The following is a 15,044-nucleotide window of genomic DNA, read 5'->3' on the forward strand; positions in this document are numbered from 1 at the left end:
AGGAAATTTTTGTTAAGAAAATATTTTAATATTAAGAAAATTTGTGCCCATCTGACATTTTCTGAGGGCTTCCTCTGCCCTTATAAGCAGCATAAGACCCAATCAGATGCAAATTCCCTCCAATTGTTCCCTTCATGATTGAATATAAATTTGCCAAGGTAAGAGAAACCTCAGCTCATCTCTCTACCTCCCCTCCAGCTTCCTACCTCTCAGTCTTCCAAAGTGGGTATCTAATCCCAGTCACATAGAGTGGATGGGATTTCCCTTTAACACACTTTTCCCTGATTCCATTTGCTCAGGAAGTGGGCTAGACTATAAAAGTTCCCCTGCAGGCAAGACTCAGTCGCTCCAGTCTAAGCCCAGCTACTTCTTATGGTTGCTTTTCTTTCACTCTTTGCCTCAGGCATTCTCTCTTAAACTTTTGTTTTTCAACAGGTCCTTAAGTAATTTACTGTCTCTCTAGGAAAAAAAATCAATTTGTGAATTTTGAAGACTTAGGACTAAAAATCGTGAGCTTTTATAACTCCTGGGCTAGTTGTGAGTTCATCACTGAAAACTCCTTATCTTTGAGCTCTTTGGGATGCCTAATTTACCACCAATTCCCCTGTCATCAATTATGTATATTGGGTTTTTTATACTTCTTTCTTTATGTTACATCAATTGATATGAATTCTCATGTTTCTCTGTCTTTAATATGATTTGTTTCAAGTGTTACATTATAATTTTCTGAACTTTTTTTTTATTTTTGCAAGGCAATGGAGTTAAATGACTTACCCAAGTTACTTAAGTAAAGTAATTATTAAGTGTCTGAGATCAAATTTGAATTCAGGTCCTCCTGACTCTAGGACCAGTGCTCTATCCATCATGCCATCTAGCTGCCCCCTGAATTATTCTTTATAACAGAATTGTTGGGTTAAAAAAATTAAGACCAAAGGATTAGCTACTAACATTGTATTAAATTCCTCTACCACTTCTTTAACTGTAAATAAGAAGACTGCTTTGGTGAATATGAGGCTTTTCTGATCTTAGATCTATGATTCCATGAAGAAAACAAATAATGTCAATATTATTATTCATGTTTATATAGTATTTCTCTGGTAATGATACCATATTATTCCCATTTTACATAGATTGTAACTGTCAGAACACAACTCAAACCTAGATTTCCTGTCTTTATGTCTAACACTTTCCATTCTGTAGCTTACTGTCAAAAGAAAGAACTCTTCTACTGATACAGAATCTCTTGTAGGAATTCTTTACTTCTTGCCTGGTATACAGCAATAGCTTCCTAACTGCTTTTCCAAGTTTAAGTTTCCTGTTCTCTCTAATTTGGCTTCCATATAATTGCCAGTGATAGTCTTAAAGTCTCTTCCCTACTCAATAAATTATAGTGGTTTTCTATGTAGTTCTAGGACAAAATTCGAACTCTTTTGTATGACATTTAAAGTTCTTCACAGTCGGACTCCAGCCTACATCTTACCCCTTCTCACAGACTTATTTATCTGCCTTTATGCTGTCCTTTACATTTGACACTCACATCCCCATTTCTCTTACATAGGCTGTCTGCCATGAAAGGAAGACACACCCTTTCAAAGATTTCTAGCTTCCTCCAAAACTTAGCTTAAGCCTCATTCATTACCCAAATCCTTCCTTTATCATCCCAATAGCTAGTTTCCCCTTTGTATTTATTTCTTAAAAAGATAACACACACATGTAAGTATGTGTGTTTATTAGCCATATGGATATAAGCTGTCCCCTATTCTCCTTAGAATTTAAGCTTCTTAAGGGAAAGGACTGTTTTCTGTTTATTTTTGTATCTCCATTCTCCAGTACCATACCACAGCAGTTACATATTAAATATTTTTTCATGAATTGGACCAAAAATATTTTGACTGATAAATATTTAATTACTGGAAGAATCAAAAGGTACTTATATCATTTACTTTAAATGCTGGTGTTGATAAATTTGTTCTTTGCAAGTGATAATAGTATTTTTATTTGAAACTCATATTTATATATCACTTTAAAATTTACAAAATGATTTGTATTCATTATCTCAATAACCTTGGAGACAAGTAATGTAAACATTATTATATCCATTTAAAAAAATGAAGAAACAAGTTCAAAAGTTTGTTCAATGTTAAAAGCAGGATTAGAATACAGGTCTTCCCTGTATTCTCCCAATCTGGCAATTCTCCCAATCTGGCACTCCTTCCATTACAATACACATTTTGATCATTTTTTTTTACAATATAATCTTGTTGCAATTGATATACTCTTTGTCCAGACTCTTCCCTATGCATTTTGGCAAATAGTAACACAATTAGACAATGTCTGCACCACTGCAGTAATAAAAACTGGCATTACTGCAGAACAAGGGCAATTTGAGTTATATTGGTGAAGAAGTTTTGCATCCATGACAAGGTTCCATCTCAACTTTAGTGACTTATCTCCAATTCTTTTTTTTTAGGTTTTTGCAAGGCAAATGGGGTTAAGTGGCTTGCCCAAGGCCACACAGCTAGGTAATTATTAAGTGTCTGAGATCGTATTTGAACCCAGGTACTCCTGACTCCAGGGCTGGTGCTCTATCCACTGAGCCACCTAGCTGCCCCTGACTTATCTCCAATTCAAAGAACCTGTTAGCCTATTTTTAAGTAAGCATTCCCAAAATTATATTTGCTTTACAGTTCAAAGTTTATGACATAGGTCTATTCAAAAGCTATCACAAAAAGGCCATTTCTTTTGAGAATCTGTGATTATGGGAGCTGAAGCAACTCAGACAGAGAAAAAAGGAAGTTATGTTTCCTGAACAGCAATATTCTTCTTTGATTTGTGCAACCACAAGAATTGATGCATGAGAGAGAGATTGAGTATTTTTAAGGCATACCCAAAGACTGATAAGTCATCCCCATTTTAAACCTGGATACTACTTTACTATCACAAAGCTAGTAGAACTAGTTTCCACAATTAATAATGTAGTGTGTTATCTAACACAGGGATTAGAATCTTAAAACATTCTTTTCTAATAGGTCACATATACATACATAAACATATACACATATTTGGATCATCTTTGTTCCCTTTAATGGTTCCCTCAAACTTTTAATGTTTTATCCAAAAAAACTTTTGCAACAATCTTGTTTATAATAATTCTTACATTTAACAAGAAAATTGGAAGACATTTATCTTGTGTATGAATAATGCCTAATAAAATAATTTGACAGCTATTATCCAGAACTTCCCCCATTCATTCATTGAGAAGTGGATCAAAAAGCTTAAAAGTTATTTTCTATAAGTCTAACAAGAGTCTAGAAGTTATTAGCATCATAAACAAAGAGCTGAAAGGGAACTTGGAGGGAGACCATCTTGCCCAATCTCCTCATTTTACAGCTGTGGAAACTGAGGTCTAGAGAGTAGTAATAAATGGCAGAACAGAGGTTTGAACTCAGATCTCATAGAAAAGCCTGCATATTCTTTCTACCACACCAATTTGTTGGGTAGTTCTTACTTTGCCTACAAATATGTAAGGAAATTTAAAGTTGTTTATTATTAATGGAATATCACTGTAAAAAAAAGTATCATTTCCAAAAGTTTGTAGGATGCTATATTGAACAATATATAATGTGGAAAAATAACTTTATAAAACAAGGAATTTATTTTTTAAGTTATAAAAATGTTTTCATTTTGTATCACTGATAAAATCCTATCAGAGTTTCTATTAATTCTGCATTGCATAAAGCAATGATTGGTTCACATATAATTCAATTCATCTCAAATGGAAATTTTGATCTTTACATGAAAATTAAAAGATCTTTTCCCCAGAAGAAAACAAACACTAAAATACATTTCCATGAAGAAAGAGAACTTATAAAGAAATAAACTCAGGAGGGAGAGGAAAGGAAATGAACCAAGTCAGTTAAAGTATGAAATTTTACCACATCTATGCAAGTATGTTAACAGTTCAGAGCAAATTCTCTGAGGCGCACAATATTTAAAAATCATTTCTTCCTTTTCAAAAATGAAATGGCAATTACTTCTTAGTATTTATCCAGTTTTGCCTCACACAAGACACAAGGTTGGAAGAAGAAATTAAAAACATGACCAGACAATCTTGATTAAAGTAAGGAAAGCACACAAGAGGGGGCCTCGTTTTTGTTTAATTAACAAAACATTAACAAACATTCTTTTTTGTTTGTTTGTTTTTATGTTTTTGCAAGGCAAATGGGGTTAAGTGGCTTGCCCAAGGCCACACAGCTAGGTAATTATTAAATGTCTGAGCTGGATTTGAACCCAGGTACTCTTGACTCCAAGGCCAGTGCTTTATCCACTATGCCACCTAGCCGCCACCTAGCCACCCCTAACAAATATTCTTAAATTGTTTAGTCATTCTGATCTAGACCACACAAGAATTGGGTCAAATCTTTATCAGTGTATCAATGATCAACTATGGATTTACAGAAATATTTTTGATTTTACAACCAACCAGCATTGTGCTGGTAAATGTTTAACTGGTTCTCTGCATAGAGAATACAGCACAATTTTAAGTTCAGTCTGTATTATTATTTTTACCATCTTAGGTCTAGACAACAATAAACAAAGCTAACAAAAATAAATAAATGAGAGATAGGAATAAATCAGTTCCTGATTTGAAGGTTTATTTCTGAACATTGATTTGAGCAGATTCCAGATCTATGAGCCACCACCACCCACACATTTAAAAGATCCATTCTTATAAAAGCTACTTCCCCCACAACCCCTAAAGAACAAAAACAAAAACAATAACTTTTCACTTCTGTTACCATGAGATCTGTTGTGACAAAACTTGGAAATCTCTTTTTCAAAATAACAGAAATGAAAATCTATGATACTCTACTCATTTTTGTCCTGGACCATTTGATTTCATTTTTCTCAGAATCTGGAACACAGAACTGTATGAGTAGTACCATAATCAGACCCTATTCACCCTTGTAAGTATAATGGGAAATGATCTTTCCTGTTTCAAAAAATTTTTACAAAATAGTTTTGGGAATTCCCTAAATCTCATTCTATCCCTATATTTTAGGAGGGATAAAATTCCAAGAGATAAAATGTTTTACATCTTACTTCTTTCTTTTTATAAATGTTTATATTTAAAATGACTAAGGACTACTAAAGATAAAAGGCAAATGCAAAAGTAATACTTTCTTAAATATCTATGCTCTGATATGATTTAATCTTGGGCACAAGGAAAAGATTCAGCAATTCAACAATAAGATATACCACTAGACAATATGAATCACAAAGAGAGAGAATGGTTTTTACTTTGTTGCCATAATAAATTTCATTTTAGTTTCCAAAGTTGACTAGGAAGGACCCTCAATTAAAAGCTAGGGCAGGAAACTATGTAGAAAATCCTAAAGCTCTTGGGCATTCAGCAACCTTTTCTCACTTCCTTTCCTCCCAATCTCCATAAGTTTTATAAATACCCAACCTTCAAATTAAAATTTCTACTAAAAATAAAAAGCACACAAAATGAATGAGTATTTCATAGTGTGTGAATTGTTTTTAAAATACTCACTAGGAAAATGGTTCTAAAAACAGATCTCCAATGCTTAAATGCCACATTGTTGGCATTCCAAAACTTCTCTGGGCCTTCTCCACACTTAATCTTTATGCAGCAGGAAGGCAATATTTTAAAGAAACTTATAAGGAGGGGCCAGCTAGGTTGCGCAGTGGATAGAGCACCGGCCCTGGAGTCAAAAGTACCTGAGTTCAAATCCGACCTCAGACACTTAATAATTACCTAACTGTGTGGCCTTGGGCAAGTCACTTTACTCCATTTGCCTTGCAAAAACTAAAAAACAATTATGAGGAATATGAATTTAAAAAAACACTACTTGAAAGGATAGTACTACTTCTAGAGAGACAAAGGAAGAGTTGTGAAACCATCACTTATTACACTATGTATAAGATATATATATATATATATATATATAGTTAGACAGATGCACACATACACAGATAAAGAATATTTGAATATATGTTCTATATAGTCACATATATTACATAAATATATATGCTACATCTCTTTTTTAAATTAATATCACCTCTGTTATTTATACTTCTCAAGAAAAAACTAGCTACCAGTTCTACCTACCTCAACCACATAATTAAAGATCATCTTTTAAGTAACCAAAAGATGAATCATTAATATCACTTTATTTTCTTTATGCAAATATCTGTTAAACCTTTTTCTGTTTTCTATTTAGGGAGAAAAATATTGAATTCATATTGAAAATAATAGCCTTGTTTCCTAAAGAGGTCTACTCTTCTTTTTAGAGAATCAAGTTTTTAATGTGAAAAAGTACCTATCTCTGACCTATGGTCAGGCTTCGATGCAGCGGGCCGCTAGTTCCTTTCATAACTTCAGAGGCAACCCTAAGGACTAAACCAGTTCTTTACTAATCACCTTGCAGTTAAACTAGCGGCCTAGGAATTTTCACTAGAGTTGGACTGCAACTGGGAAATGGCAAAGCTAACTACAGAACTCTTGCTAAGAGGCTTCAGACCACATAAGGCAAACAAATTTTCCAACAGTCTACCCTCCCCCTTCCGCCCCCCTACCCTGCCCCAAAATGCTGATGTTTCCTACTCTCGTTTAAGAACAGGAGGAAAAACAAGCCTAGTTTCTGATCTCTTTCTTAGACTACGCCCCAAAATTTAAAGTAGAGCCTCACTGATATCGAGATTCCCTCCCCCCAAATGGGAGAAGAGGGTCTCCTTCGGAGTCTCCAGGGATACTCCACTGGAGGGATCCCCACAAGCCTGCCCAAGAATCCCTCCCAGAAGTGCTGCTTTGAGAGAATTCTCTGAGAATTAAATCCTTTCTTCCTTCACATCCTAAAGGGCCACGTTATGCCTCCCACACCCCCCCAACTCCCGCAAAATCTGGGACGGGAAGGGCCTCTCACCTCGAGCCGGAGCCAGAGAGCAGACGAGAAGAATGAGCAGAAGGGGCATTCCGGGCCAGTGCCCCATGGTCATCAGGTACCTTAAAGTTGACTCAAGTCCTCCGAAGTTGAACGGAGCTGCCTGTAGTGCACAGGCTCCTTCAGTCTCCCCTGGGATCAGAGGCCTTGAACGAGAGGAAAGGGAGGGGGGATAATCTTTTTCCTCCACAGAGCCGGGGTACAAGGGTGGAGTAGGGAGGGGCACGGGGTGCTGAAGATGACAGTCAGTTAACTTTCCAGTCTGCCAGCCAAGGGGTGCGGCACTCCTCCCAGTAAGGCCCCCGCCCTGGAGGGGAGAGGATCCACCCAGCCCAGCCCACCAGCCAATCCGGGCTCTGCGAGGGGTGCAAGAGGGGTGGCCAGGGCCCGCAGCTAGTTTGGAGCCTCGAACCGCGCCCTGGAAGGGGCCGCCTCTGCAGCAGCTGGTAACCCAAAAGGGAGGCAGCCTCCTCCCTCCCCTCTTCCTTCCCTCTGAGCTTCAGTTCTGGGCAAGAAGTTCTCCCAGAAGAATTCTAGCTGTTGTTCGGCGGCTTTCGGACTGCTTTATCTTAGAGGGGTTGGGCAGGAGGGGAAGGCAAGGCGGAAAAGAGGGGCTACCTCAAAAATGTGAGCAATTGTTTGAGGGTGGGTTAATTTTGGACCTTGAGATTTAATTCACTAGAAACTACTCTTGTATGCCCGAATACACATAAAACTCCTGCTTGGAGGGCTGAGCTGGATGGACTACAAAATGGCCCAGAGCCTAACTTTCTCACATTCTAAAACTAGAAACATGGTGTTCCTAACAGAATCCTGAGTCACTGGCTGTGGAAGGTGAAAGGGATTTTTTTATTTTATTTTTTTTTTTTGTTTTGATGGCTACCTCCCCTCCCCCCACTCCCAAGAATCTGAATTGATGTTCTTTACCAGTTTGATTGACTAGCCTCTTTCTTTCCTACAGAAGTGTTTTATTTTCTCTTTTGTCATCCAAGCCAGAATCATCTTTGTCTCCTCTCTTTTTTTTTTTTAAAGTTTTTTGCAAGGCTTGCCCAAGGCCACACAGCTAGGTAATTATTAAGTGTCTGCGCCACCTAGCCACCCCTAGAATTCTCTTAAGGCATTTAGTAACCTTTCAGACAACATAGTTGCATTCCCTTCAGATAAAGTAAATTTATTTTCCTTTGTTCCGTTAAAAAAGCATAGAAAAGTAGATTAAGTTTGAAGGGACCCTAGGACCAATCTAGTCCAACATCCTCTTTTTACAGATGAGGAAACTGAGGTCCAGGGAGATTGAATGACTTGCCACAAATGTTAGGGTTGGAATAATTGGCAAACCTGGATTATACAATTTCTTTTGCTATGTCTAACCTTTAGAATCTATCATTTGTTGAGATCATTAATAATGGAAGGAATACAGATCCTATCACCTCTCCCAACTCTAGACTAAAGTTTCTTTTATTAAAAAAAACTTAATGCATTTTCTTCAGTTTCTTTAGAAACAGAATTGCAAGGTATAGTATGCCTCCTTGTGTCTAGACTAAACATTAAATACCAAAAAGGAATTTTAAAAATATCTTTTTCTGCACTAAGTGCATGCTGTTCAACAAATATTTAAAAACACTGAGATAAGTTGTGGTTTTAAATATGAAAAATATCCCTGTGTGAGAAAGAGGAAATATGGTATAGGGGAGAAAGAAGCTGACCTGAGAGTCAGAAAGATCTTGTTTCAGGAACTGTATTTGATGTGTGTGTGTCTGGGCAACTCTCAATACCTCTGCCAAAGTGAAAGTGCCAACTAGCATTGGGAGAAGGATTTGCCTCCTTCAGAAATTTCCTTTGTCAATGAGATCAGGAATCTAATCTCTATCCCTAACTGAATAAAGCCTCAGTTTAATTCTCTTTCAATGAATAAATCTACTGCATTTAAATGCTTCTCAGAATTCTGAAAACTGAAATGATTTAACTGCCAAGAAACCTAATCTTTTCTCCTTTGCTAAAATTAAATAGAACTTCCCCAATTGGGCCTATGCTTTCCAGAAGCAGAGGCATTTAACTAACAATTGTTTATTATCTATTCCTTTAAATGGATTTGCATCTTTCCTCTTAGAGGAAACATTCTGAAAACCCTGTATCCAAACTCTGGATTGTAATTCTATTTTTGGCACTGAAAACCAATTTGTATAACATTTTGCACACAGTTCAACTGACTTCAGGAGACCCTGATTTCAAAATGTACAATGAAATTAATTTTTAAAAAATCTATGGCAAATGAGACTTACATGTTTGAACATGACCAGGATGTGGTTTGTTTAGTTTGACTATCTAATTTACCCTTAAGAGATAGAATAAATGTCAGTAAAGAGGTATCAGAGGAGTGGAATGGTAAGTACTGCTCCCATTCTTGGCTCTGTTCCTCTTTACCCAGGCATGTGAATGGATCTAGTTCAGTCCCAATAAATGAAGTCAAGCTCCCTTGCATTCATGGTTTGGCTCATTTAACTGAGTCCTTCCCTACAATACTTAAGGACAAATGGAGGAGAGGGAGAAATAAAATCACTCAATGTACAATATGAATCATGAATGGGACAGGTAATTTATTTCTACATATAAAAGGTATGCTAAACACAGGCCATTTGTAAGTACATATAAATAGAACAGAATTCATGAACAATTTACAATTTCTGTTTCAACTCATTAGAACATAAAGTAGTATGTGGAATTTCTTATTGGACAGTTTATATTTTTCCTTGGAGTTATGCATTATCACTCTGCTCTAATCTCTAACCTTCTCTGAATTTTATATTTGGTTATTTCTATTATTAACTGCTCTGAAATCTATTACAACCAAATGCCTCTCTCAATATAATTAGGACCTTTTACACTCTCAATGTTGCCTTCAATTCTGGATATATACACCTTGAGAATTTTATTTCTCATATTCTCAAGAAAGAAAACAAAGCAGAAAAGGCTGCCTGGAGCACAAGTTCATTTACTTAAAGCTATACTACATATGGGGGAAACAATGGAGTAGTAACATAGTACTCCCAATTCCTTCAAGACTTCATAGGAGTTTAGAGTCACAAAGTACTAATTGCCACATGGAGTAGTTATAGCCAAGAAATGGCTACTCTCTTTGATTCATCTATTGAATCATAAATTCTTTTGGCTCTACAGTTCCCCACTGGGAGTGATTCATCATCTAACAGGGTAAGTTCCTCATGGGTGAGTCACACAAGGACAAAAATGTTCTGCATGTTTGAGTAGAACTAGGAAAGCCAGCTATAAGCATCTGCCACGGGCAGTGAGGTTGGAGCAGGGAAATGAGAAGATGGTTCCTTCTTTAATTATTTATTAAAAGTAAAGCAATTAAGGGGGAGATAAAGAGGAACTAGTAATTGTGATGGGGAAAATAGAAGATAAGAACATCAGTGACATATGAAAAAAATAGTGAAGAAGAGCTCAGAAGAAGGTTCAGAGGAGGTAACAGGTCAAATGAGAAGACTGAATTAAGTATGTACTTGGATAGAACACTGGCCCTAGAGCCAAGAGTACCTGAGTTCAAATCTGGTCTCAGATACTTAATAATTACCTAGTTGTGTGGCCTTGGGCAAGCTACTTAACCCCATTGCCTTGCAAAAAAAAACAACAAACAACTAAAAAAAAGCTGTTCATAATGGAATTTGTGGTTTCCTACACAGTACTCTATTTTCTATGTATATAAAAGTGTACATGTTTGTTGGCATTTGTCAGTAGAATAACAAAAAAAAATAAATTAAAACAAGATAACTATAAAGTATATGGAATATCAAGATTGCACTACCCAACCACATTTAAGATCTACACAGATAAAATTAGAAAAGATAAGAAAATGCATTTATTCTTAAAAAATAGAAATATTAGAACAAAATCAAAAGATTGAAAAGTTGCCTATGATCAAAAATATTGACCTGGATAACAGGGCAAGGAAAGATCACTTAAGAATCATCAGACTCAGGGGCAGCTAGGTGGTAGTGCTTAGAGCACTGGTCCTGGAGTCAGGAGGACCTAAGTTCAATTCTGACCTCAGAATTGATTATAATTACAATAATTACTGATTATAACTACGGACGGAGCTGTGTGAGTTTGGGCATTACCCCCCATTACCCCCCAAAACAAACAAACAAGCAAAAAAAATCATAAGACTCTGGCAGAGTCAAGATGGCAGAAAAAAGGCAGGGACTTGCCTCAGTTCTCCCTCAAACCACTCTGAATACCCTTAAATAATGACCCTAAGCAAATTCTAGAGTAGCAGAACACACAAAAAAAGAAGAAAAGAAACATTTTACACCCCAAGACAACTTGGAAGATTGACAGGATTAGTCTGTTGCCCAGGATGAGAAAGAGGAGTACTGTGTAGCAAGGATCTTGGTGGTATGGATCCTCCCAGCAATCTAGGAACAGATGGGGGCTATTGGCTCAATGGTAATGATGACAGTTTCCAGATCTCTCAACACAGAGATTGCCAAGGACAGCTTGGAAGGGCAACCAGAAAAAAATCTTCTCACCAGGGGGAGAAAGAAACACAACCCAGAGCAGGTCTCGGCAGGACAGACCTGGCCTCAGTGGAGCAGAAGCCCTTGAGAGCCATTGAATCAACAATAATCAGCAACTGCGGAGATTTACAGGGGTCTCTTTGCTGTCACTGAGACAGGACTCTGTTGTTATGACCATGCTTGCATCTGGGTCCCAACCTTGAGTCAAAGTCCCAAGAAGAGGGGGAGCAGTTAGACAACAGACCTTATGTCCACAGGGGAGCAGGGACCCTCCTCATAGTTCCAGGGCAGAAAGGAGTGCTTATGGCTACCCAAAGATCACAGCACAGACCAGGAGAGTAGTAAAAACCTCTCCTTGGATTCTACCATTGTGAAAGAACTGAAAACTTGCTGGTCCCTAAAATATCTCTGAAAATAACCATAAAAAAAAAAACCTTCAAAACCTTGGGATAATCTCCACCCTCAAAGCTGAACTCTGCCTTAGTAAAGAGTTAAAATCAAGTCATAGACTGGGGGAAACGATCTAACAACAGAAGAAAAAAAACCTGAACTTAGAAAGTTACTATGATAGTAAGGAAAATCAAAACACACACTCAGAAGTAGTTAATAAAGTCAAAGCTCTTACATCCAAAAACTCCAAGAAAAATGAGTAGGTTTCAGAACTTGGAAGAACTTAAAAAGAATTTTGAAAATCAAGTAATGGAGGTAGAGGAAAAATTGGGAAGAGAAATGAGAATGGCGCAGGAAAATTATGAAAACTGAGTCTGCAGCTTGGTAAAGTAAATAGAAAAAATACTGAAGAACATCACACTATAAAAACCATACTGGCCAAATGGGGAAAGAACTAGAAAAAGTCAGTGAGGAGAAGAATGTCTTAAAAAGCAAAAATGGCCAAATGGAAAAGGAGATAAAAAAAATTCACTAAAGAGGCAGCTAGGTGGTGCAGTGCTTAGAGTACTGGTCCTGGAATCAGGAGGACCTGAGTTCAAATCCAACCTCAGGCACTTAATAATTACCTAGCTGTGTGACCTTGGGCAAATCACTTAACCCCATTGCCTTAAAAAAAACAAAACAAAACAAAAGCTCACTAAAGAAAATAATTCCTTAAAATATGGAACTGAAAAAAGGGAAGCTGATGACTTTGTGATAAATCAAGAAACAATAAAACTAAACCAAAAGAATGAAAAACTAGAAGACAATGAGAAATATCTCACTGGAAAAAACAATTGACCTGGAAAATAGATTCAGGAGAGTTCATTTAAAAATTATTGGATTATCTGAAAGTCATGATCAGAGCCTAGACATCATTTTTCATAAAGCTTTTAAGGAAAATTGCCCTGATATTCTAGAACCAGAATGTAAAATAGAAATTGAAAGAATACACCAATCATCTCCTGAAAGAGATTCAAAAATGAAAACTCCTAGGAATAGTATAGCCAAATTTCGGAGCTCCCAGGTTAAGGAAAAAATACTTGCAAGCATCTGGAAAAAAGCAATTCAATTATCATGAAGCCACAATCAGGACAACAAAATATTTAGCAGTTTCTACATTAAAGGGTTATAGGGCTTGGAATATAACATTTTGGAAAGCAAAGAAGCTGAGATTACAACCAAGAATCAAATACCTAAAAAATGGGAGTCTATCTTTTACGAGGAAAAGATAGACATTCAATGAAATAGGGGACTTTCAAACTTTCCTGTTGAAAAGAATAGAACTAAATAGAAAATTTTATCTTCAAATATAAGAACCAAGTAAAGTCTAAAAATTAAACAGGAAAATCTTAAGGGACTTAATGAGAAAACTGTTTATATTCCATCATGAGAAGATAATACTGATGACTCATATGAACTTACACATTTATTAGAGCAGTTAGAAGCATATATAGACAGGGTACAAGTGAGAGTTGAATATGAAGGGATAATAAATTAAAAAGATGGAGTTAAAGGGTAAGAAAGAATGTCATGGGAGAAAGGGAAAAGGAGGAATAGAATGGAGTAAGTTATTTTATATAAAAGAAGCAAGAAAAAGCTTTTGTAGTAGAGTAGAAGAGGGAGAGATAAGATCAAAATTGGCTTAAAGAGGGAATAACTTATACACTCTACACTCAAGGTAGAGAAATCTATTCTACCCTAAAGGAAAGTAGGAAAGGAAGAGGATGACAGAAAAGTGAGGGTGGTGATAGAAGGGAAGGAAGTTTGTGGGAGGAGGTAGTCAGATGCAAAACACTTTTGAGAAAGAGAGAGAATAGAATAAATGAGTGTGGGGAAATATGGAGATATATATATATATATATATATATATATATATATATAATTTTAAATGTGGAAACTTACTATTGATTGAAGAAATGTAAATTAGAACAATTCTGAGGTACTACCTTATAGCCATTGAACTGGCTATTAGGAGAGAAAGGGAAAATAACAAATGTTGAAGGGAATGTAGGAAAAATGAGACATTAATGCATTATTGAAGGTGTTTTTGAAATGATTCAACCATTCTACAGAGGAATCTGGAACTATGTCTATAAAACCATGCACCCTTTGACTTAGCAATATCATTACTATGTCTGTATTCCAGAAGAGATGAAAAATTAGAAGGAAAAGGGTCTATAAGTATCAAGATATTTAAAGCTCTTTTCAAGTGGCAAATAATGAGAATTTGAGGGAATACCCATCAGTTGGGGAATGGTTGAACAAATTATAGTTTGTGACCATGATGGAATGCTATTTTGTTATAAAAAAATGATGAACAGGATGCTCTCAGTAAAAACTAGAAGGACTTAAGTGAACAGATGCAATGGGAACTGTACTGTATACAAAGTAACAGCAATATTGTGGGATGGTGACTTTCTCAGCAGTGCTGTGACCTAAGACAGCTCTGAAGAACTTATGAAAAAGAATGTCATCCATCTAAGCTGTTGGTGTCTGAATACAGTTTGAAGCTTACATTTTTTCTTCCTTTTTTTTTAGGGTTTCTTTTGCAAGGCAAATGGGGTTAAATGGCTTGCCCAAGGCCACACAGCTAGGCAATTATTAAGTGTCTGAGGCCGGGTTTGAACCTAGGTACTCCTGACTCCAGGGCTGGTGCTCTATCTCCTGCAACCTAGATGCTCCTGCTGTTTTTTTCCTAGAGGTTTCTTTTTTTTTTTGGTGGAAAGGGGGTAAGGGAGGGCCTGCTTTCTTTCATAATTTGACTATTATGGAAATAAGTACACATTTTAAATCTATATTAAATAACTTGTTTCCTTAATGACAGATGGTGGGGTAAGGAGAGAATTTGCAATTTAAACTTTTAAAACTAAATGTTAAAACTTGTTTTTACATGTAACTGGTGAAAAATAAAAGTTTTTTAAAAAAATTATCAGAATCCTTGAAGCCAGGACTTAAAATAGAAAACTTTTCTTTTATAAATATATCTTTTCTTTTAAATGTTTTTGAAAAATTAACAAACATTTATTTTTCTTACTATCTACCATCATTTAGAAAGAAAAAAAGATAAAATCTTTGCAAGAAGTGTGCATAGTCTAATATCATATTTTAAGAA

General features: G+C 36.2%; 1 protein-coding gene across 1 annotated transcript in view; it reads right to left on the minus strand.

Annotated features, from left to right (window-relative positions):
• LOC141504772 (uncharacterized) overlaps positions 1-11,595 on the minus strand; it is a 68,477-nt gene extending 56,882 nt beyond the window's left edge. Inside the window, exons 1-2 of the mRNA XM_074210042.1 lie at positions 11,513-11,595; positions 6,951-7,465 (exon numbers count right to left, since the gene is read on the minus strand). Of these exons, the coding sequence (XP_074066143.1) occupies positions 6,951-7,465; positions 11,513-11,595 (598 nt within the window). The remainder of the gene's footprint in view (positions 1-6,950; positions 7,466-11,512) is intronic.
• Between the last annotated feature and the right edge of the window lie 3,449 nt (positions 11,596-15,044).

The sequence above is a fragment of the Macrotis lagotis genome, chromosome 1 (assembly GCF_037893015.1).
Source record: "Macrotis lagotis isolate mMagLag1 chromosome 1, bilby.v1.9.chrom.fasta, whole genome shotgun sequence".
Classification (NCBI taxonomy): domain Eukaryota; kingdom Metazoa; phylum Chordata; class Mammalia; order Peramelemorphia; family Peramelidae; genus Macrotis; species Macrotis lagotis.